General features: G+C 49.7%; 1 protein-coding gene across 7 annotated transcripts in view; it reads left to right on the forward strand.

Moving 5' to 3' along the window:
- ATP9B (ATPase phospholipid transporting 9B (putative)) overlaps window positions 1–23,127 on the forward strand; it is a 227,399-nt gene that overhangs the window by 182,058 nt on the left and 22,214 nt on the right. For 6 of the 7 annotated variants that reach the window (XM_036874378.1, XM_036874376.1, XM_036874379.1 and 3 more), the window contains 5 exons: window positions 1,981–2,226; window positions 17,170–17,331; window positions 18,024–18,116; window positions 20,133–20,216; window positions 20,335–20,505. In XM_036874378.1, coding sequence (XP_036730273.1) covers window positions 1,981–2,226; window positions 17,170–17,331; window positions 18,024–18,116; window positions 20,133–20,216; window positions 20,335–20,505 — 756 coding nt within the window. The remainder of the gene's footprint in view (window positions 1–1,980; window positions 2,227–17,169; window positions 17,332–18,023; window positions 18,117–20,132; window positions 20,217–20,334; window positions 20,506–23,127) is intronic. The other variant, XM_036874381.1, reaches the window with a different exon arrangement.

Below are 23,127 nucleotides of genomic sequence, written 5' to 3' on the forward strand. Positions count from 1 at the left end.
TATATTCAGTTTTGTGAAAACCGTCTCTTTTTTCTGTAATGTGCACCAGTCTGGCATGTACTTTACTATTGAGATGCTGTCAAATGAAAACAATCTTATATGAGGATGTATGTATTATATGTGTGGTCATACGTGCCCAGAAACGCACATACGTGCAAGAACACTTAAAACCAAGCACTTTATTGATTAGGATGTCATTCATTTTAATACAGAGTAGTTTGTAACCTAGAATATTTATTAATAGAAGAAAACATTTTAAAGGGGAAGGAACATGACTTCCCTTCTCCTTGTAATCTATGATTAAATAGTACCAGGTAACATCTGTTTTAAACAATATTAATTTATATTACCCATGAATATGATTTTAATAATTCCAAATAAGTTATTTTACTAGAAAAAAAATTAAAAGCAGAAAAGGTGAGTCATATAAATACAGCAAATAGTATTCCATCTAAGAAGCTTAAAAATCTTTTTACTAAAAGCTGTGTGTTGGTTAGCTGGGCAGACAGTCCTTTTATGTGAAACTGATTTTATTCCTTACGTTTCATTATTAAGTTGATAATAGTCTGCTGGGTCCACAGTAACGTAACACAGATCTTGTGTAACCCGATCACGTTTACCCACTGGAAGCACTTGGTGATGAGGACATGATCGTGAGTGGAATTCGTGTGGAGTGAAACGATACAGCCGTCGGTAAACACGGCACATTCAGCAGGAGGAGGCCGCCGCATTCTTCGGCTGTGCTAGCGGCGGGGCAGGCAGGACGCAGGTGTGGGTCGGAGGCGCGGGCAGGAAGGGGCGCCAGCTGAGCAGAGGAGCTGCCCCTCGTTAGCCGGCCCTGTAATCTGATGGGCTCTGCACAGCCGCCCGGGAGCAGGGGCCTGGCTTTCCGAGGGTTGTCGGGAGTTCCCCTGAGGTTCAGGGGAGAAGTGTCTGATGGGCCTTGGGGTCGGGGCACTCCCAGGCCCCCCCCACCGGAGGAGGTGAACGCGGGTGGAGATGTCTGTCCAGGGCTGTCGGGCACATCCGGGAGGAGTGGGTGGTGGCTTCAAGGGAACAGTTTTGAAATATGACGAGAAGGTCGCTTTTCCTCCCACTGCAGTGATTATTGTATCTGATGATTATTATCTACAAACCAGACACACTTCAGAGACGGTTGCAAAGCTGGATGAGTTCATAGTATTAAGGGAACGTTCATTATCATGTTTTCCTGCTTTTAGCTGTATACCTTTTTTTTTTAAATAAATGTTTGTTTTTATTTATTTATCTTTGGCTGCTTTTGGTCTTCGTTGCTGCGCGCGGGCTTTCTCTAGTTGAGGCGAGCGGGGGCTACTCTTTGTTGCGGTGCACGGGCTTCTCATTGTGGTGGCTTCTCTTGTTGCAGAGCACAGGCTATAGGCGCACAGTTTCAGTAGTGTGGCTCGCGGGCTCAGTAGTTGTGGCACGCGGGCTCTAGAGCGCAGGCTCAGTAGTTGTGGTGCATGGGCTTAGTTGCTCTGCAGCATGTGGGATCTTCCTGGACCAGGGCTCGAACCCATGTCCCCTGCACTGGCAGGCAGGTTCTAAACCACTGTGCCACCAGGGAAGCCCAGCTGTGTATACCATTTTATGCACAGCAGTTTTTAAAGAGAAACGAGAGCAGTTGTGAGTATCCTATTCCATTCTGTTTTTAACTTTGCTTTTAGAAAGGACTTAGCAAATTCATGCCATGGTTACAGTGAATCTACTCAAAGGAGATGGAGAGATTTTGAGTATTATAGCAAATATTTTGGTTACTCGACAACTGGGAAATGTCAAAGCACTTTGTAGTACAAGGATAAAAGGGTAACTTGTCACCCCAGTGGGGCGCATGTCAGAGGTAATCGTCTCGAGCTGGTCTTAGTCCTGGCTGAGGCTAAGCAGCCCATCAAAGTCGTGCGCGTTACTCATCCCAGCACCGGCTCTGCTGTCTCTAATTCTTCGGCGTCCTGTGTTTGGCAGACGCAGTCCCAGGCCAGTGGAAACAACGCCAGTTCAGCACCCCCAAGAAAAGCCCAGTCCTCAGCGCCCAAGGTCAGGAAAAGCGTGAGCAGCCGGGTCCACGAGGCCGTGAAGGCTGTCGCCCTGTGTCACAACGTGACCCCCGTGTACGAGGCCCGCGGCGCGGCCGGGGAGACCGAGTTCGCCGAGGCCGACCAGGATTTCAGCGACGACAACCGCACCTACCAGGCCTCCAGCCCCGATGAGGTCAGTCGGGCCGAGCGGCCCATTCCCGACGGGTCCTCGGGGTGCGGACGGCGCCTCCCCGAGGGCTCACTGGGCTCCGGGCCTGAGGAGTTTCTTGTGGGGTGAGGAGGGGGCTTGACGGTGGTTTTCAGTGCGGGCTTTCGCCACAGGTCAGGAATCTGGCCAGCTCCCTCCTGGCGGGACCCCTGCCCTGACCCAGGCCTTGCGGGCATGTGCCCACACGTCCCAGAACGGCCTCGAGTCAGTTCCAGGAGAGCCGTGAGCGGACGCGGGGAGCTCACTGACTCCATAAGGTCTGCAGGCTGCACCCTCCCGTGTCCTCTTCTCTCCGAGTGAATCTTCATATTTGCACGTTAAATTTCCAGTTATTTTTGCCAGAATTTAGATATGATGTATGTATTTCAAAACAGAATTAGGATGTAAATAATTTCAAAAACCTACAGAAGACAGAAATGGTAAAATCTTAAATGTGGTAAATGAGTCATTTCTGACTTTACATCAGTCATTCTTTGATTTTTAGGTTGATAAAAATTATTATTAAATTTGTCCACTTCCTGTACAATCTTAGTGTACTTTATATATAGTTTTCTCATCTACCCTTTGCACTCAGGGTTCTGATAATTCTGTCAAGTCATCAAACCAACCATGGACGTGAAATGAGCAGACTTCTTCAAATATCTTGTAAAACTGGATCATATAGGTAAATAACCTCTCAAAAAAGTACCTTCAATCAAAGGTTTTAAAAACTCTGACCTAATGTTTTAAAGAGAGGAACCTGCTGATCCCGTTAACAAGTTTATTTCCAAAGAGAAGAGTCCTTCCTCTCTGACAGCACTCCCCCAGCCCGCGGCTCTGCGTCCAGGAGGGGCCCCTCTGCTGCCCTCGGGCAGGCTCCTCTGTGCTGTGCAGCCTTCCTGCTCGGGAACAGCCGGCGGTGTCCCTCCTCTGGTTTCCACGACAGTACTCTCGTTCCCGAAGGTGCCCGCACGGCCTCGTCTGCAGACCCCTGGGGGCTACAGGTGGACCACCGGCACGGGTTCTTAACCCTGTCTACACATCCCGTGGACTACTAGCTCTGTTTCGTTCTGTTTTTTTCATACTTGCCGTTCTCTATGCACATGCTCAGTTCTAGAAGTGCTGATTTTCCAGCAGGCCTGGTGGGACTGACGTTCCTCCATTCTGAAAATCCAGCAAGTTGCACCCACAACTGAGAACCACTGAGTCTTGTACATCTTTCCTTTTGACGTGCTTTCAGGATATGAGGTGAGGACCAGTGCTGTCAGCAGCGCCCCGCACAGTCTCAGGGTGTAAAGTGCAGGGGACCCCAGCTACGGCGTTCTCACTTCCTAATGATAAACCCTGAACGCACCAGCAGGCTCAGGGCATTTACCAGCTCCTAACGCAGCTTTATTTTTTGAGAGCAAATTTATTTTTGAAGCTTTAGTTACATAGGTATTTCTTTTTTTTTTTAATTGAAGTATAGTTGATGTACAGTGTCATGTAAGTTACAGGTGTACAGGATAGTTAGTGATTCACAATTTTTAAAGGTTATACTTCTTTTATTGTTATTGTAAGAGATTGGCTGGGTTTCTTCCCTCGTGGCACAGTGGTTAAGAATTGTCCTGCCAATGCAGGGGACACGAGTTCAAGCCCTGGTCCGGGAAGACCCCACATGCCATGGAGCAGCTAAGCCTGTGCGCCACAACTACTGAGCCTGTGCTCTAGAGCCCACGAGCCACAACTACTGAGCCCACGCACCACAACTACTGAAGCCCGCGTGCCTATAGCCTGTGCTCTGCAACAAGAGAAGCCACCACAATGAGAAGCCCATGCACTGCAATGAAGAGTAGCCCCTGCTCGCCGCAACTAGAGAAAGCCCGCGCGCAGCAACAAAGACCCAGCGCAGCCAAAAATAAATAAATAAATAAAAGATTATTTTAAAAAAAAGATTGGCTGTATTCCCTGTGTTGTACAATATATCCTTGTAGCTTATTTTATACATGATAGTTTGTACCCCTTACTCCCCTCCCCCATCATGTCCCATCCCCTATCCCTCCCCACACTGGTAACCACTAGTTTGTTCTCTATGTCTGTGAGTCTGTTTTTTGTTATATTTCCTAGTTTGTTGTATTTTTTAGATTTCCCACATGTAAGTGATATCATACAGTATTTGTCTTTCTCAGTCTGACTTATTTCACTTAGCATAACACCCTCCAAGTCCATCCACGTTGCTGCAAATGGCAAAATTTTATTCTTTTTTATGGCTGCATAGTATCCCATTGTATATATATACCACATCTTCTTTATCCGTTCTTTATCCTGTTGATGGACACTTAGGTTGCTTCCATATCTTGGCAATTGTAAATAATGCTGCTACAAACATTGGGGTGCATGTATCTTTTTGAATTGGTGTCTTTGTTTTTGTCAGATACATAGCCAGGAGTGAAATTGCTGGGTCATATGGTCGTTCTATTCTTAGTTTTCTGAGGAACCTCCATACCATTTTCCACAGTGGCTGCACCAATTTACACTCCCACCAACAGTGCACAAGAGTTCCCCTTTCTCCACATCCTTGCCAGCGTTTGTTATTTCTTGTCTTTTTGATGATAGCCATTCTGACCGGTGTGAGGTGTTGTCTCATTGTGCTTTTGATTTGCATTTCTCTAATAATTAGCGATGTTGAGCATCTTTTCATGTGCCTGTTGGCCGTCTGTATGTCTTCTTTGGAAAAATGTCTCTTCAGGTCTTCTGCCCATTTTTTAATCAGGTTGTTTGTTTTTTGATGTGGAGTTGTATGAGCTATTTTTATGTTTTGGATATTAACTCCTTATCGGTCACATCACTTGCAAATATTTTCTCCCATTCAGTAGGTTGTTTCTTTTGTTTTGTTGATGGTTCCCTTTGCTGTGCAAAAGCTTTTAAGCTTAATTAGGTCCCATTTGTTTATTTTTGCTCTCAATTCCTTTGCTTTAGGAGACATCTAAAAAAATATTGCTACGATTTATGTCAAAGAGACTTCTGCCTATGCTTTCTTCTAGGAGTTTTATGGGTTTTGGTCTTACATTTAGGTCCTTAATCAGTTTGAGATTCTTTTTTGTATGTGGTGTTAGAGAATGTTCTAATTTCATTCTTTTACATGTAGCTGTCCAGTTTTCCCAGCACCACTTTTGTTTTGTCAATTTAGAAATTATAACATGTTGTTAGTCATGTCAGAGCTTATAGGTGGTGAAAAAACAGCCAAAAAGATGAAAGTTTGTTTTTTTTTAAACACGGAAAGCTGAGAACATTCCCACTTGGTCCTCCATCTCCACTGAAACTCAGCGTTCCCTCTTTTCCCTGTGGCTGTCACCACCGCTGTGACCTCGGGGTCACACGTCCAGTCTTGGTGCCCAGAGTTAGGAGCCAAGGGAGCCTTCCCTGAGGACATCTCTCCAGGCCCCGCCCCCAGCGCCACACAGCAGGACAGACATCCCTCCCCAGCTCACTCTCGAGGGGCTCCTGCGCGCAGCTGTGCCACTGTCCCTGCAGCTCTCCTCCTGGCAGCCGTCTGCACCAGAGCCCGTGGTGCCTGCCCAGGACCTAACGCCTGCCTGCTTCACGAAGTGGGCCTGGACCTCACGGTGATTTCCAGACATGAGGCACTCAAGTCCGGCCGCTCGCATGGTGCCCACGGGGCTGACCTCTGCCCCCGGCCTGTGTCCAGCTCTGCCCGATGCCAACACTCGTCTTGGTCTCGAGCAGCTAGTGGGCTGGGTGCACCCCGGTGACGGGGGTGACGGGGGCGTTCTGTTTTCCAAGCACTGTTTATTATTTGAAGCGGTGACAGTAAACGTACTGCTTTTATAATGAGTCAGAGTTTTGGTATTCAACCAGAAAGAATGAAAAAGCTGAAGGAAAAGCAGCAGCTCTGAACCTGATCTCAAGTGACTGTGGCCTCGCCAGCTTCGTCCTCCCAGTGCCCTCGGACGTTTCGTCCGCGCCGTGTGACGTGTCCCAGCCACGCGGTGCTCCTGTCACGTGCAGAGTCTGTGCTTTCATTCCGTCTTCCGGGACCTGGGCTCTGTGCATCGTGGCGGACGGAACCCCAGGCCTGGGAGGTGGTGGGACAGCACTGCCGGTCCGCTTGGAGGGGGGCCGGAAGGTGTGGTGGTGACCTGAGATGAGCCTCGTCGACACGGGGCCTCGGTGCCGCATGCCCGTCACCGCATCCCCAGCTGGTCCGGGAGGAGCTTTCCCTGTGGGTTAGCCGGGCGGCGTCTCGGAGTTAGATGCTTTCGCCTTTTTGTGAGTCGCCATGCCTCTCTTCCCAGGAAGTGTTAGGAGAGCCCGTGGAAACTGGGGCTGCCTGCGGTGTGGTCAGTTGCTGAGTCGCTCCACAGGGTAGCTCAGCCGTCGTACAGAGGGGAAGGCAGGGGCTGTGGAAGCACCCCGCTGTCTTCAGGGCGCATATTCCAGGCGCCACGTCCCAGACCAGTTACGCGGTGGGCGGGAGCTCAGGGTCCCCTTCATCGTCACCACCGCTCTGCTTTATAGATTATGTCAACCAATAGGTGTGTGAAGATCTCTTTGCAGCCACAGCTCAGTATGACTTCTGGAATCGTGTGTGTGTACCAGATGTTTTTGCTGGGTGACAGGGAACCTCGGAGGACGGCACAGCTCAGTGGTCCCAGCAGCTGTGGCGGCCTCGGCTGATGGGGTGGGTCGTTACGAGGCACAGGAGCTGCCCCTGCCACCCTGCCGTGCCCTGTCAGCCTTGCGACAGGTACCGGGTTCCCGTGACGCTCTTTGAGAGGAAATGCACCACCTCTTTTTCTTACAAAGGAAGGGTTAAGCACACTGTTTTTCATAGTCTAGCATTCTAGAGATTCTCTCAAGTTCCACGTGATTACATACTGAAAACGTGTGCTTTCCCAGTCCTGAGCATGGGAAACTTAGACCATAGATGTTTCCCAAGGAAAATTTTATTGGAAGTTTCAAAAATCCTGTGTTACGTATTTACCTAATTACCTCCCAAAAATAAATTAAAATTTTGTTGAAAATACCTGGGATTTTTTTTTATCTTTAGGTTTTTATGTTATAGCACTTTTGAAATCTTAAATTAGGAATTCACAATAGAGAGGGGTTTCACTGATTCCAAGATTTCCAGAACTAAATAGAAACTGCTAATCTTATATTTAAATTTTTTACTTCAAAATTTCTTCCTACTTTGGAAATTGGACAATGGTTAAAAGTGGCATACCATTAAGTAACCTTTAAGAAATCCCGAACACATATTTTAAATCTAAAAATGAAAAGACTCAACTTCATCATAATTTTTAAAGCACTCAGTTGATGCCGTGTTTGCAGGTCCCCAAAGCCCGAGGAAAATCATCTGAACGGTTCATTATTTCGCTTATTGAACTTTGCTGCAGTTAGGTTGACGGATGATGGCAGTGTTTCCCAATCACCAAAGTACTGTTTTAAAAGCATTTTTTATTGAATAAAGTGCTTAGAATATTGCACCCTGGAGCTTTTTCCAGGGAAATGGCTCAGTTGATGTTCTCTGTTTGCCCTCAGCCTTGACCGATCACAACGTGTATGGTTAATAAGCAACCTTATCGTTTAGGAGACTTAACTGGCTTTATACGCTCTGCATCAACACTATTCTCTTATAATCCCTATTTGCATATGGCTCTTGTGTCCTCTCATCTTAGTTTTCAGAAAGAATGTGACTTATTGAGTAGAACGTGCTGGTTGTTGAGTCTCTGATCTTGCAGCAGTTCTTCATTTTCACTTTCCTGAAAACAGAGAGGCTCTCCTACCTTACCTGTGCATGTGCACAAATGCATTTTTATTATACAGATAATGGAATTCTGGGGAATTTACTTTAAGCTGTTAACGGCTTTCTGAGGTGTGGTCACTGGGCACTTTGCAGTGACGTGTGTGTTTGGAGCTGTCACGTGCAGTGGATGCTGGAGCGTCAGAGCGGGAGGAGTGATTTCGGATTCAGAACCTGCAGCCTACTTAGGCCCCGGTCGCTGTTTCTTATGATAAGTGATCAATATTTCATTTTCTCCAAGAGCGTAGAAAGTTTCGCTTGCCTGTCACTTTGCCTGTATAGCCTCAGCATAGCAGACTCCAGCTTAGCAAACTTTACATGTTCCTGGAAATTCCTGGACAAAGTTAAAATCCAGCCCTCGTGAGCTGTGTGTCCATTGCAGCTGCAGGAAGCTGAGACGGAGCCAGTGTCCCCAACAGGCGCCACCGAGTCAGCTCAGGGGGCGGCGCCTCGGGCGCCAGGTCATCACCTCGAGTGAGCAAGGCCAGTGCGACGCAACCCCAAAACCCCTGGCCGCTTTGGTTCAAAAAGATTGATTGGCCATGATTTTCAATGACTCTTAGGCCTGTAAACTTGCTGTCTGTTGGTAACATCCTTTCTCCTCTGTGGCCATGTCCCTCACATATATAATTTCTATATTAAGTATTATTTCAGGGTGTAGGTATCATCTGCTCATGTGGTCATTTGCATGCAAGAATCAGCTAAAGTTTATGACAAACCACGAGTGGATGACTTAAAAACAGAAGCGTGTCCCACCCTTAACAGCATTGCTTTTGATTTACTCTAACGTATGCAGTGTGCTGTGGATTTAAATTCACTTTATGGTGTCTGCTTATTGAAGCAGGACTCACTGTGGTGTGGCATCAGCATGTTTGTGGGGAGCAGGTCCCTGTCTGTGACGTGAGCCCCACTCCGTGACCCTCAGGAGCAGGACAGAGCATGAACCACGCAGCCTGCCGTGAGTATTGACTGGCAGCTTTTCCAGGCGATCAGGTTCACGTTATGTTCATAATTCTAGTAAATTATAACAGTGATGGTAGTACCACAATTGAAAATGAAGACATGTTGGTGATCAAATTATGATTTATAAAGTACGCGGTAAATAATGTGTCCCTGGAGCACAGCTGGCAGTTGTGCGGGTGTAATCGCTAATGTGGAAAAGGAAACGTCTCCCAGGCTTTCCAAGATTGATAGCACAGGGCTTCCCTGGTGGCACAGAGCTTAAGAATCCGCCTGCCAATGCAGGGGACACGGGTTCAAGCCCTCATCCGGGAAGATCCCACATGCCGCGGAGCCACTAAGCCTGTGCGCCACAACTACCGAGCCTGCGCTCTAGAGCCCGCAGGCCACAGGTGCTGAGGCCCGTGTGCCTAGAGCCCATGCTCTGCAAGGAGAGAGGCCACCGCAATGGGAGGCCCGTGCACCGCCACGAAGAGCGGCCCCCGCTCGCCACAACTGGAGAGGGCCCACGCACAGCGGCGGAGACCCAACACAGCCAAAAATGAATAAAAAAATAAATGTAAAAAGGGGGAGAAAAGGAAACTTTGATTAAAAAAAACAATGATAGAACAGAAATTTCTGAATAATGGAATTACAGAGAAAATTAATAATAAAATCTTACCCCGCACGAGTTACTTAGCATGGAGAAGCGTGAAAGCATAAACCAATTGCCTGTGACAACAATTACCCAAGTGTGTTACTAACTTGGCCTCTGGATGAGATTTAGCTTAGGCTCCCACTTAGATACGTAATTTTTACACTCACATTTTAATTATTTTGACCTTTGTATTATTGTCAATAATCACATTGTTAGAAATGTCTTAAAGCTAAGTTAGAGAAATAGTCATTCTTACATGGCCTGTACCATCACTGACAGCATCCAAAGGAAACAGGAAGAGGTGGCACCTCCTCTGCCCCTTCCACTGGGAGGGCCACACCGATGGGGAAAGCAAGCAGCAGTGTGTTAACTGCTCCTGAGATGAATTCTGAGTCAAAGACCTAAAAATTCCACCCGCCCCCAGCAGCTTTCTTCTTCTGTTAGAAGGACCACATGTAGCGGCAATCTGACCCAGTACGGGGATAACGTCCCAAGAGGGGCCATGGTCAGGGGAGGCCAATGGTCAGAAGCAGCCTCCGTGTGAACACCGAGCATCTCCCGCTCAGACACCACCTCCCGGGAGTGGTCAGCAGATGGAAGCTCCACCTCCACCGGCTCATGTGTTAGGCAGTGCCTTGCAAATCAAACCGGGGCTGTGCACTGGTAAAAAGAAATGAAACAAATGAGGTTGGCATCCAACTAAAAAGTTTAGAAGAAAAAGGCAAGACCAAAGGAAAGTAGGAGAAAGAAAAGATAAAGGAAAACGTGAAAGTAACGATTGAATAAGCAGTAAATTCAAAAGCTGATCCTTTGAAAGGTAAATAAAAATGGAAAAACTGTTGGCAAAAATAGTATATAATACAAAACAGTGAATGCAGGCTAAGAATACACACATAAAATTATGCATATGAAGAGTGTATAATAGATGAGCTTAAATTTTTATGAGACTATATTAAAACACAGCCCAAATGCTATCATTTTTGAAAACCTCATTAAATAACCATGTTCAGGAAAAATATATATTAGCAAAATGGAGTCTAAAGAACTACATTAAACCTGGGTAGACCAGAAAAGAGGAAGAAACAAAACTGTCTCTTTTGTTTTAATAGATGATATGATTGTCTCCATATAAAATCCCAAAAAGGCTCTACCAAAAATTTAACTCTCTACTAAGATTTAATAAGTGAGTTTACCAAAGTTGCACATTATGATATCCATATACAAAAATTACTCATATTTGTATATACTAGCAATGAGCAATTAGAAATTGACATTTTAAAATGTACCATTTATAAAGCACCAAAAAAAGCCCCCCAAAAAAACCATGAAATGCTTAAGGGTAGATCTAACAAAATATGTATAGGATTTGTATGCTGGGAAGTGTAAGACAATGAAGAAAAATCAAGGACAGTCTGTATATGAGAACTATATTGTGCACATGGATTGGAAGACTTTCTGTTACCAAGATGTCAGTTGATTTTTTTATAAAGATGCCAAGGAAATCCAGTGCAGAAAGGATGATTATTTAAATAAATGAGACCCAGAACATTTTTTTTTAACATCTTTATTGGAGTATAATTGCTTTACAATGGTGTGTTAGTTTCTCCTTCATAACAAAGTGAATCAGGTATACATGTACATATATCCCCATATCTCTTCCCTCTTGTGTCTCCCTCCCTCCCACCCTCCCTATCCCACCCCTCTAGGTGGTCACAAAGCACCGAGCTGATCTCCCTGTGCTATGCGGCTGCTTCCCACTAGCTATCTGTTTTACATTTGGTTGTGTATGTATGTCCATGCCACTCTCTCACTTTGTCCCAGCTTACCTTTCCCCCTCCCTGTATCCTCAAGTCCATTCCCTAGTAGGTCTGTGTCTTTATTCCCATCTTGCCCCTAGGTTTTTCATGGCCTTTTTTTTTTTTTTTTTTTTAGATTCCATATATATGTGTTAGCATACGGTATTTGTTTTTCTCTTTCTGACTTACTTCACTCTGTATGACAGACTCTAGGTCCATCCACCTCACGACAAATAACTCAATTTTGCTTCTTTTTATGGCTGAGTAATATTCCATTGTATATATATGCCACATCTGCTTTATCCATTCATCCGATGATGGACACTTAGGTTGCTTCCATGTCCTGGCTATTGTAAATAGAGCTGCAGTGAACATTGTGGTACATGACTCTTTTTGAATTATGGTTTTCTCAGGGTATATGCCCAGTAGTGGGATTGCTGGGTCGTATGGTAGTTCTATTTTTAGTTTTTTAAGGAACCTCCATACTGTTCTCCACAGTGGCTGTATCAATTTACATTCCCACCAACAGTGCAAGAGGGTTTCCTTTTCTCCACACCCTCTCCAGCATTTATTGTTTGTAGATTTTTTGATGATGGCTATTCTGACCGGTGTGAGATGATATCTCATTGTAGTTTTGATTTGCATTTCTCTAATGATTAATGATGTTGAGCATTCTTTCACGTGTTTGTTGGCAATCTGTATATCTTCTTTGGAGAAATGTCTATTTAGGTCTTCTGCCCATTTTTGGATTGGGTTGTTTGTTTTTTTGATGTTGAGCTGCATGAGCTGCTTGTATATTTGGAGATTAATCCTTTGTCAGTTGCTTCATTTGCTAATATTTCCTCCCATTCTGATGGTTGTCTTTTCATCTTGTTTATGGTTTCCTTTGCTGTGCAAAAGCTTTTAAGTTTCGTTAGGTCCCATTTGTTTATTTTTGTTTTTATTTCCATTTCTCTAGGGGACCCAGAACATTTGAACAGCCGTATGCAAAAAGAGCCTAAACTAATCTCTCTCACTCTTACAAAAATTAACTCAAATTGGTCAGAGACCTAAATGAAAAACCAAAAGTATAAAATTTCTAGAAGAAAACCTTTGTAGGCTTGAGTTAGTTAGGCAATGATTTTGTAGGTCACAAACAGTACAAATTGTAAAAGAAAAAAATTGATAAACTAGACTTAAAGGTAAAAATCCTACGTTCTTCGAAAGACATTGTTAAGAAAATGAAGACAAGCCACAGATTTGTAGGATATGTTTGCAAAATGCATATCTGATAAATGACTGGTAACCAACATAGATAAAGAACTCCCAAAACTCAATCATGAGAAAACGACCGCTCTGTTTAAACAGAAGCAAAAGATTTGAACAACTACATCACCAAAAACAGATGTGAATGTTGACTGTGTAAAGCCACAAAATAGCAAGCCTTTGCGCTTCGTTCGGGTGACTGGCCTTTTGCATGTGAAGAAATGGTTAGAGGTGAACTAGTAATCCCAGGGCGAGAATCAGGTTTCTTACGCCCGAAGCCCAGATCACACTGGACTAACTCTTCATCCCCGTCTCTTCCCGGGACCTAGGAGACCGCCTCACACAAGCCAGCGCCCAGAAACTACTCCGTCTGTGTTTTCGTGCCTGTCTTCAGCGTCCCGTTGAACTTCCCACTGTTAAATCACCGTAAATCAGTGATTGTTAGTTCTCGCTGATTCAAGAATGTCTTGTGCTGGTTCCTGAGGGTAGAGCAGCGAGCCCAGCAGGCGTCGGGGGTCTCGGGGCTGCGGGAGGCCCGGGTGGGGGACGTGTCAGCGTGGAGGGAGGGGGGGCCACAGCGGAGAGAACGGGGGGTTTGGGGGACGGTGACGGGGAGCCGGCGGGCAGCCCCGGCGAGGCTGGAGGGCGGCTGGTGGCGTGTGGTCGCAGAGGCCCGGGCGGCCGGCGGGGTCGTCCCAGGCCGTTCGCAGGCTCGCTCGCTGTTGTCCGGCTCCGTCACTGGACGGTCGGCTCGGTCACGGGGGACCCCGAGTGGGCTGCTCTCAGCGGGCCTGCGCGGGGCTTCCAGGGGAGGCCTTGGCCGGCAGAGCCTCCGCTCCTCGCTGTGCTCTGGCCGCCTGGCGAGTCTCCACCCTCGGCAGCGGCGCTGTTCGTTTTGCTGTAGGGGCGGCGTCATGCTTTCAAGACGTGTGTTTGGTCTACTTGCTTAAACGTCCTCAGGAAGAAAATAGAGTCAAACTGCCCATTCCTTAGAAATTTTCCTTCCTCTGATCTCGACGTTTAGTATCACTGGATGTAAGTGACTCCTCAGAGCCTTCTGAAAGGAACACCTCTAATTTATTTCGGACGCACAGAGGGAACAGCCCGCATCCTGACTCGCTTTCCCCCAGCCCCGCTGCACTCCAGGGCCAGGTGGCAAAGCTCAAAGCCGCAAGGGGACCCTCCGGTCGCCGTGGGCATCGTGGCGGCCTCCACTGAGGTGCCCAGCGCGTGGCGGGAAGTTCTGCATGTTCGCGTCCCCCCTTCGTGGCTGCTGGCTTATCAGTCTGTTCAGAAATGTTTAATTTTACATCACCAGAGAGAATCCTGCCCAGCGCTAAGCAACTGACGTTAGAAGAGAACTGAAGCGTCCATCGCGTCGAGTGCTCGAACGCTTTTCTCCTGGTTGGCATTACATAGCGAAACCTGACATGCTTACTGACCAGGAACAGCTGTGCCGACGCTGGGCTAGGCAGCAGAAGCCCAGCGGACTTCTCTGACACGTCGCTGCCCCCAGTGGGTTATGAAACCAAGCATAAACTAAACAGTAAACAGGTGTGAGTCACCAGATAGAGAAACCCGGGTCCTGACTGCAGCGGGACCCAGTGAGATGAGAGCGTGTTCGCAGGAAGATGCAGTCTGCAGGTCAGGGTGTAATAGTAGCCTTTCACTGTGTAAACCGAAAGCGAACCTTGGGGTCTTGGGTCATCTGCAGACACAGAGAGGTCGTATAGAAATAGTATATGGAGTTTCACATTTGCACTGGGGTTGCAGAGTTGTTGACTTGCCCCCTCTCGACGTGCTGACGTCCAGGTGTCTTCTTTTAGTGCTGTAGTTTGGAGTATATCACTGATGCTCTAAATTATAGTACTGTATCCTCATGGCGTCATGTTAGGATCCTGGCCTTCTTCAGCATCCTAGTAACGCGCTGGAAAGCCAGGGCATGCGGCTTCTAATTCGAGCTCCACGGTGACTCACTGTGTCACATTTAATGCGTTCGTGGGACCCCAGAGCTGTCAGGGCCCCGAGAAAGCTGATGTCATCCACCCTGTAAGCCAGTGCTCGACTCCGGCGTCAGGAGTATTGACAGGCGTCTCCACTGCTGCCAGCAAACCAGGACGGGCTGGGAAGGAGCCGTTTCAGTGGACACTGGCACGGGGGTCAGGAGTCCGGCGGGGGCCCGGCCTTCAGAGCCAGCTGCGCTCACGTGTCTCGTGGAGACCCTGGTTGCGGCCTCGTGGACTGGCTGTGACGCCCCGCTGCCAGGCGGGATGGTGGCCACAGCCAGTGTCCCCTTGGGCAGCGGGGGCGGGAGCGTCCACCGCGGGCGGCCTTGCCGCGGCCTCGGCCGCTGGGCTGTCGGGCCGTCTGGTGCTGCGTCGGTCTGTCTTCCCCTTTGCTGGAAGCTCCCGTGCGTGAGTGCCGCCCCCTCGGGCTGCCCAGCTGCGGGGAGGACGTCCTTCCTTCGGCTCTGCCTTCTCTGTCCAGGGTGGGCTCTCACCCCTGAGCTGGCCTGGCCCACCTGGGCTTGGGGGCCGGGCTCGAGCCGGGGCTGTTTGCTGGCGGTTGATGGACGCGCATCCTGGGCCTGGTCGGCGCAGGGCTCCCTTGAGACGCCAGCTGCAAGTCCGGGGCCCCAGGACCCCCTCAGCGTGACCCTCACTCCCACTCCTGCTTCTCCGAAGTTGCCGTAACCTGTTTATCACAGGCCGACGCTACCACGTAAACTTCTGAAAATACCAGAAGTTTTTATAAGGTGAATTCTGATGCATTAGACGAAATTGTAATTTAAAACCGTATAAAAAGGTATATGTCTTTACTATTCTGAAACAGTAGTCCCGCTTGGCTGTTCAGGTCCTTTGCAAAATCCTAGAAAATGTTTGGGAACTAAAGTCACCCTGTCCGGGAGAGGCTGGGTACCATCTGTCCTGGACCCCTTTCGGGGAAGCCACGTGGGAGTGTGTGGGGAGCCAGGCACCAAGGGACCGGCACAGGCGACTTAAAGTGTCGCCCTCGCCTCTGCCCCAGGGCACCCCCGCCCCACGGGCGCCCCTGCAGCCCCAGAAAGTGCCTCGCGCTGGCTCTGTCTGCCTCGCTGTCTTTGGACGCTCTGTCCACCCGCAGCATGCCGCCCACCCCCCGATGTCAGACGCTTGACAAGCTTGTCGGGACTTTTCTGCAGTTATATTTGTGGGAAATTACTTGGAAAACCTCATTTTTAAAGTGATTCCGCTCCGCCTAAATGGCTTACGTGAGGAAGGGTGGAGGGTGAAACCCTGACGTTGAATTGATCATCAATGTGCCAAACGCCCCACGGGCGGGTCAGACCTCAGCATAACCCTGGGAGGTCGTCACCATCTTATCGACGAGGAGACCGGGGCTTAGGGCTGCAGCCTGTCACCCAGATTCATGGAGCTGGTACACGGCACTCGAGGATTCCGACCTGAGCGGTCTCACCTCGGCACCAGAGCTGCCTGAGGATCTCGTCAGACGGGAGATTTCAGGAATGACTCGGATAGACGAGTAACATCTGCACACTAGACAGAATTTAAAAGGCTCTTGAATGATATGACTTCTCAGAACCCCAGGTCAAACGCTAAAAGCACAGGTGGTGAAAGGCACTGCAAGCGAGGGCGAGGCGCCAGGGTCAGGAGAGGCCCAGAGCCCCAAGGGGGAAGGAGCCACTGCCCGCCGGCCGCGGGGTCCTCACCTGCACGGCAAGGGCAGCACGTCATGAATTTCTCGCAGTGAGGTTGCTTTTAAAGACAAACTGAATTTTTTTCTGAAAACGCTTATTGTCATAAAAATTACTATTCATAAATGGTGAACTTTAAAAATTACTTTTCCGCTTAAGATTTTTACGTTTAAATAATAAATGATTGTAAGTAAGAATACTTTCTATTTTTGGGTCCTTGCCACATGCCAGGGAGCCTCCGTTGATCGTTTCCCCTTTAGAACAGTTTGCAAATACATGTTCCACAGAACGGGCGGCTGAGCCTCAGTACGCAAAGGGCCAGGTCACGGAGCTTCCAACTGTCGGAGTCGGGCTTGGCGCCCGGGCCCACCCTCCCCGCAGACGTGCTGACCGTGGAGCCCCCAGTCGCCAGTTGGTCCGCGATTGAGGCACACGAGGGATTCAGGGCGTCACTGTCGCGGGCGTCCTCGAGCCCAGCCCCGCCTGCTCTCCGAGCCGCCCAGCCCGGCGGGCGCTCCGCGTAGATCTTAAACCCTGGCTGTCGGCCACTGGTAACACAAATCCACCCAAGTGTGCTCACCAGCGGCCTTTATCTTAGACGGCGAGACCAAGGCCCTCTGTCTCGCCGCGTATCGCTTCCCTGTAACGAATACTAGACGCGGCCTCAGAAACAGCAGGGCCTGGACGTGGTCGGTTTCGTCTCTTGGTGGCATCTCGGCGAGCTCACTGACCGCTGGCCTGATGCCCCCTCCCCGGGGAGCGAGTGGCCTCACGTCTCGCTGGTCTCCCGCAGGTGGCCCTGGTGCAGTGGACGGAGAGCGTCGGCCTCACTCTGGTCAACAGAGACCTCACGTCCATGCAGCTGAGGACCCCCGGCGGCCAGATCCTGACCTACTGCATCCTGCAGACCTTCCCCTTCACCTCGGAGAGCAAGCGGATGGGGGTCATCGTCAGGGTACGCTGGCCTCTGGCCCCGAGCTGGCCGCCTGCTCTGGTCACTGTGAGGTCACTGCAGCGGCCTCTCAAGGCTCACTCCAGGGCTGTAGGCTTGTCACAGTGTTCTGTGATAATAAAATCCAGACTGATCATTCATGCCGAGAAGCTGGTGTGGCTCTAATAGTCATGCTTTAAAACGGCTTTCCTAAGACGGCTGAGGCAGAGTAAGTAGAAGATGTTCATGAAGTTTTGAAATCAGCTCGAGCTGCTTTGTTTTCCACAGCAGTAGCAGCCAAAGAGTTTACCTGAAGAATGATTTATGACCATAAAGTTGCTACAATATACCCCTATTAAATTTTTTGTAGCGAATACCACAAATACATCTTGCAAGCTGGCTAAACTAGGAAGCTTATTCACTCAAGCTCTGGAAATTTGAGAGAATTTACCTTGCAGTCCAAGGCGTGTATTCATTTACAGATGTTATTTCAAAACCCTCAGCACAGCATATTGAGAGCCACAGTTATGCTCTCGGTTCCTGGTGGCCTGAGCAGCTAGGGAGGACACAGCCCTGCCTAGAAGGTGTCTGAGTAACTCACCCGGGGGAGTGGGTTCACGGAGAATTGCCCTCCTGGTGCGTTCCCGTTAGAGCGGCCCCCCCGGCAGCCGCAGCGTGGCCTCAACATGTCTGTGTTCACTCCCGTCTTGTTACAGGACGAGTCCACGGCAGAGATCACGTTCTATATGAAAGGTGCCGACGTTGCCATGTCCACCGTCGTCCAGTATAATGACTGGCTGGAGGAGGAGGTATGAGCTGTCCACGTTGTGCAGATGCTTTTCCGAAACTCAGGGCAGTGACAGAAGCACGGCATCCTTTCTCCGACTTGTAGGTACTTGCTGGTGTCACTGGAGTGAAGCAAGATGCCGGGTTTCACACCAGACACCGTCGGTTCATAAAGCAGAGAGGATAGGAGTACTGTAAATTATAAATACTGTACTTTCTGTGTGAACAACTGCTATTTTTGGTTTCTGTGTGAATACGTGTAGATGTGTTCAAGTGGGTCCTTATGAAGAATATTTTGTTTATTTTGGTGAAGAAATAGAAAGCATCCCTAATCATTCACTAAAATATTCTGAAATAGTATTGTGCACATAACCAGAGTTATATTTTAACATGATATTTATTTTGTAACCTAAATTATTTACCAGGATATTTTAGTTAGAATTTAATTCTAATACGTACATAGGATTCACTTTAAACGTGGAGATAAGATCCAAATATAACCAATTCTATATTTTCATCAAATGCTCCCTGAACAAATACGATTTGTATTTAGCTTCATGAGATTATTTGTTGTTTACATTTATGTATTTGTAAAAACTTAGATTTCAGAGTAAAACTAAACCGCTGAATTTATGAGCGTGACCCCCTTCACTGTGTGCATGTTGTCGGTGGGGCTCAAGCGTGTCCACCCCCCTTCGGGCCGGGAGTCTGTCTGTCAGTCCAGGGGCCACAGCCCACGTCCACGACGGTATTGGCAATATGAATCAATAGCTCCTTCAGGCACTGGATTTAATCAGGGACATGAATAAATTAAATTCCCTGAAGACCTAGTAAAATGCCATAAAAATTACTTTGGGTCATAATGATGTGCAATTAATTATAAAATCCTTGTTTAATTTATTTAGCTTTATGAGGTCAAATCGATAAATGTCTTGCAACAGACAGATAATGTCAGACTGTATTTCACAAAGATAACTTTATTAAAAATCCTTTGTGCATTTATTTCCAACATGGTAGTTTCTCCCATGGACAAATCTTTCAACACCCTCCCACCCCACTCTTTGTTGTTAATACTCTTGTCGTGGGGAAGCCTCTCACTTTATTCAAACGCCAGCAGGTACTCAGAGCCTGAGTTCACAGGGGGCTGTTCTGTGTCACAGAAGCTCCCAAGCTGGATTCTTGGTTACCAGCGTGTGTTCCCCAAATACTAAAAGAACAAAACACACCTCCACTGTCCGTCCTGCGGCGGAAAGGGCGACTTTGTAAAGCCTGCAGTGTGAGCCCATCCTCTGCGTGGACACGATGCCCGCGAGCCGAGGCGGCGGCGCCTGGGGGGCAGCTCCTTCCTCTCAGCGCAGGCCCCCCTCTTTGCCCCCAGGTGTGTGTTTGTTAGAAACGAGACGGAGCTAGGATTGGGGAGCAGGGCGGTACGAAGGGGCACCGTGGCGTCGCCCGCTGGGCCCCAGGATCCGCGGGCCACGGCGAGTGCGGGGCTGGCGCGCGAGCGGGGACCTCTCCGCACCCGGCCTGGTGTGACAGCGGGCGGCAGATCAGGTCTCCCCGGCGGGATAGAAAGGAGCCCCAGAGACTCGGGATGGTTTATCCTGCGGACGTTACCAAGTGCCGTGAACGAGCTTTGCCGTGACCCGGGAACGGGGGCCTCTGCCCTTGAACGGACGGGGCCGGGCGCGATGGACGCGCGGAAGTGTGTCCCCGGGCCGGGCGGAAGTCCCCTGGTATCGCTGATTCCGAAGGGCGGCGGTCGGACGCTCCGAGTCCCGACTCCCTCGGTGGCCGTGACGGCCGCCTGCACGGCTCGTGTGGCCGTGTCTGTGTCGCGCACACGTGCAGCCCGTCCCGCTGCCGTAGTGGGGAGAGAGCCGTGCCCGGCGGTCGGGAGGCGCAGGGGCCCCGGGTCGGGCCGGCCGCTCCCGCCCTCCCGCGGGGATGTGGGTCTGGCGGGATGAGCCGGCGGAGGACGTGGCCGTGACTGCAGGGGGCGGTGGCCGGGCCGCGTGTGACCTGTCTCTCTCTTGCAGTGCGGCAACATGGCCCGCGAAGGCCTGCGCACCCTCGTGGTGGCCAAGAGGGCGCTGACGGAGGAGCAGTACCAGGACTTCGAGGTGAGCGGCCGGCCTCCCGCCGTGGCCTCGGGGAGATGGTGCGCACGGGGGTGGCGCCGCGGGTGTCCCCGCCTCGGCCAGCCCTGCGCGAGTCACAGCACCGCCCGCCTGTCCCCAGAACCGCTACAACCAGGCCAAGCTGAGCATCCACGACAGGACGCTCAAGGTGGCCGCCGTGGTGGAGAGCCTGGAGCGGGAGATGGAGCTGCTGTGCCTGACGGGGGTGGAGGACCAGCTGCAGGCGGACGTGAGGCCCACCCTGGAGATGCTGCGCAACGCGGGCATCAAGGTACCGCGAGGCAGCGGGCGCCCCCTGGAGGTGGTGCCGTGAGACCCGCCCGGGGTGGAGGGTGCGAGGGCCTTGGTGAGCGGAGGTCTCTGCGTGTCCGCGGAGACCCGCCCCGGGGGCTGCGCCCGCCCGCCCGCCCATCACCCAGACGCAGCGGCTTGGGCGGCTCTGCTCCCGCCTTCCCGGCGGCCGTCTGTCCTCCTCGGCTGCCTTCCGGGCCGCGGGCGGGCGTCCTCACAGCCGCCGGAGGCCTGTCCCGGCCGGAGCTGCTCCCCAGGCAGCCTTTTATCCGCTCGGGGAGGTTTTCCCCGTAGGCCGCGTGATGCTCCCTGCCTGACCTACTGACCTACTGTCCTGCTGTCTTTTCCTAACGGTTTGTCCTCTTCGGGTCCAGGGGAGATTAGCACGTTGTGGTGTAAGTTTTCGTTCTCAGGAAACTGCTTTCTTGCCTTACTTACCTGTGCTCTCACTGAAGCTGAAGTTCAATTACAGATGGCTGAGAAAATGCATTTCAGTGCTGCCTCAGGGACTGAGAGTGAAAAAAGTACAGCTTGCTTTTAAAAGAAATACTTGTGTCTGACTGGAGCAGAGAGAGAACTGGAGGAAACTGTCAGAAGGCAAAGCTGTGGCCGGCTTCAAATAACAATACACTCAGCACGTTCTGATGAGGGCACCGTGACGGGCACAGCAGGGGGGTCCCTGCCGTCCAGGCCTCGGGCCGGGGAGATGTCGGAGCCTCCGCACCCGTTCAGGGCCGTGGCGGGGGCGGCCGCTGCTGTCTGCGTGTGCTGTCCAGGTGCTAGTCAGAGTGGAAGAGAGCAGCTCAGACTCAGGACGGTGACCCGATCTAAGCCTGTGCGGCCAGAGGCTTGCGTGGAGAAACATGACTGACTAGAGGCAGACGACCTGCTCATTCCATTGTGATTTTTCGCGAGCTCCCCATCAGGCTCGCTCTTGGGTGTTGCTGCTGGGCTGTCAACACAGCCGAGGCCTGCACGTTTCTTGTGTAAAGATTTGGGTGCTTGTATTAGCTGCTTGCTAAGCTCTGAAGTCAGTAGGCTTGCTGGGGTTCTGCCCTTTTTCCTTTTCATGTTCCGTCAGGAGAAGCAGACTCTTTCGTCCCGTCATAGTTCAAGGATGTGGTTTCAGCCCGTCCTCTGAGCCTGAGAGGTGGCGCTCGGCCAGGCCACACGTGTCCCTGAGTTGTCAGCAGCGGGACTTCTTGTTCTGTGGCGTTAATTGTCCCCAACTTTGTCACGGTGACGTGTCGTTGTCTTAGATCCAGGCTCGGTAAAGTGAATATTAATGTGTAACATAAACAAAAAACACAAACCCTCAGACACTGAGAAGAGCCACAGGTAGATTGTGCCTAAGCAGAGAACCGGTATACCATGTAAATTTTTTGTTTCCTATTCCCAAAAATGCATATTTATGTATGATACATATGATACATCTGAAAAATACAGATGATAGCGAGAAGTTGCTGCAGTTATAGAAAAGATATATAAACCATCCTGTTATGTATAAAGTGTCCTGATTTTGCTCTCTTTTCAGTCTAAGGATATTTACACATACAATATGTGCATGTGTTTGATATTTTTAAGTAAAAGTGGTGTTTGGGAGTTCCCTGGTGGCCTAATGGTTAGGATTCCGGGCTTTCACTGCCGTGACCCGAGTTCAATCCCTGGTCTGGGAACTGAGATCCCACAAGCCATGCGGCATGGCCAAAAAAAAATAATAATGATAATAATAATAAATAAAGTAAAATAAAAGGGCTAGATTTAAAAAAAATATTTTTTTTTAAGTGGTGTTATTTGACATGACTTATTTGACAGGAAACAACTTTCGGGTTAACTGTTGCCCGTTTACCCATTTTGAACCTCAGTTTTCAACCGAAAAACTCACACAAGTGAGAACAAGGATTTCAGGGTCCCCCTAGCTCTGCAAGCCCTCGGCCTGTGGTCCTTGGGCCTGTTTGCTTGGCCTGCAAGGCCGTGTAGACGTAGCCTTCTGTCATACTCAGGCGTCCTGCTCAGCCTCAGCCCCGAGGCTCCTAATCCCCGGTCGTTCACCTGCCTCAGCTCTGCTGCTGTGCCTAAACGTCACTTCGCTCTTACCTGTTTCAGCTAAGCAAGTCGGCAGAGACTTTTATTGTGGTAGAATGTGCATGATGTAAAGTTTACCATCGTAGCCATTTTTAAGTGCACGGTGCAGTGGCACTAAGTACATTCACACTGTCGTGTAACAGCAAGCACCCTCCACCTGCCTTAACTCTTTACGCTGTAAAACTGAAACTCTGTCCCCGTGAAACGCTAGCTCCCCCTCCCCCTCCCCCAGCCCTGGCACCCACCATCTCCTTCCTGTCTCTACGAGTCTGACTCCTCTGGGGACCTCAATCAGGTGGAATCATGCGGTGTTTGTCCTTTTGTGACTGGTTTGTTTCACTCATCAGTTGTTGCAGGTGTCAGAATCCTCTGCCTTGTTTAATATTCCTTGTATGGATGGACCACATTTAGTTTCTCCATCATCCATCCATGGACTTATGCGTTGCTTCACGTTTTGGCTGTTGCGAACAGTGATGCTGAACACACGGAAGTGCAAATATCTTTTCAAGCGCAGACA

The sequence above is a fragment of the Balaenoptera musculus genome, chromosome 14, assembly GCF_009873245.2.
Source record: "Balaenoptera musculus isolate JJ_BM4_2016_0621 chromosome 14, mBalMus1.pri.v3, whole genome shotgun sequence".
Taxonomy (NCBI): Eukaryota; Metazoa; Chordata; class Mammalia; order Artiodactyla; family Balaenopteridae; genus Balaenoptera; species Balaenoptera musculus.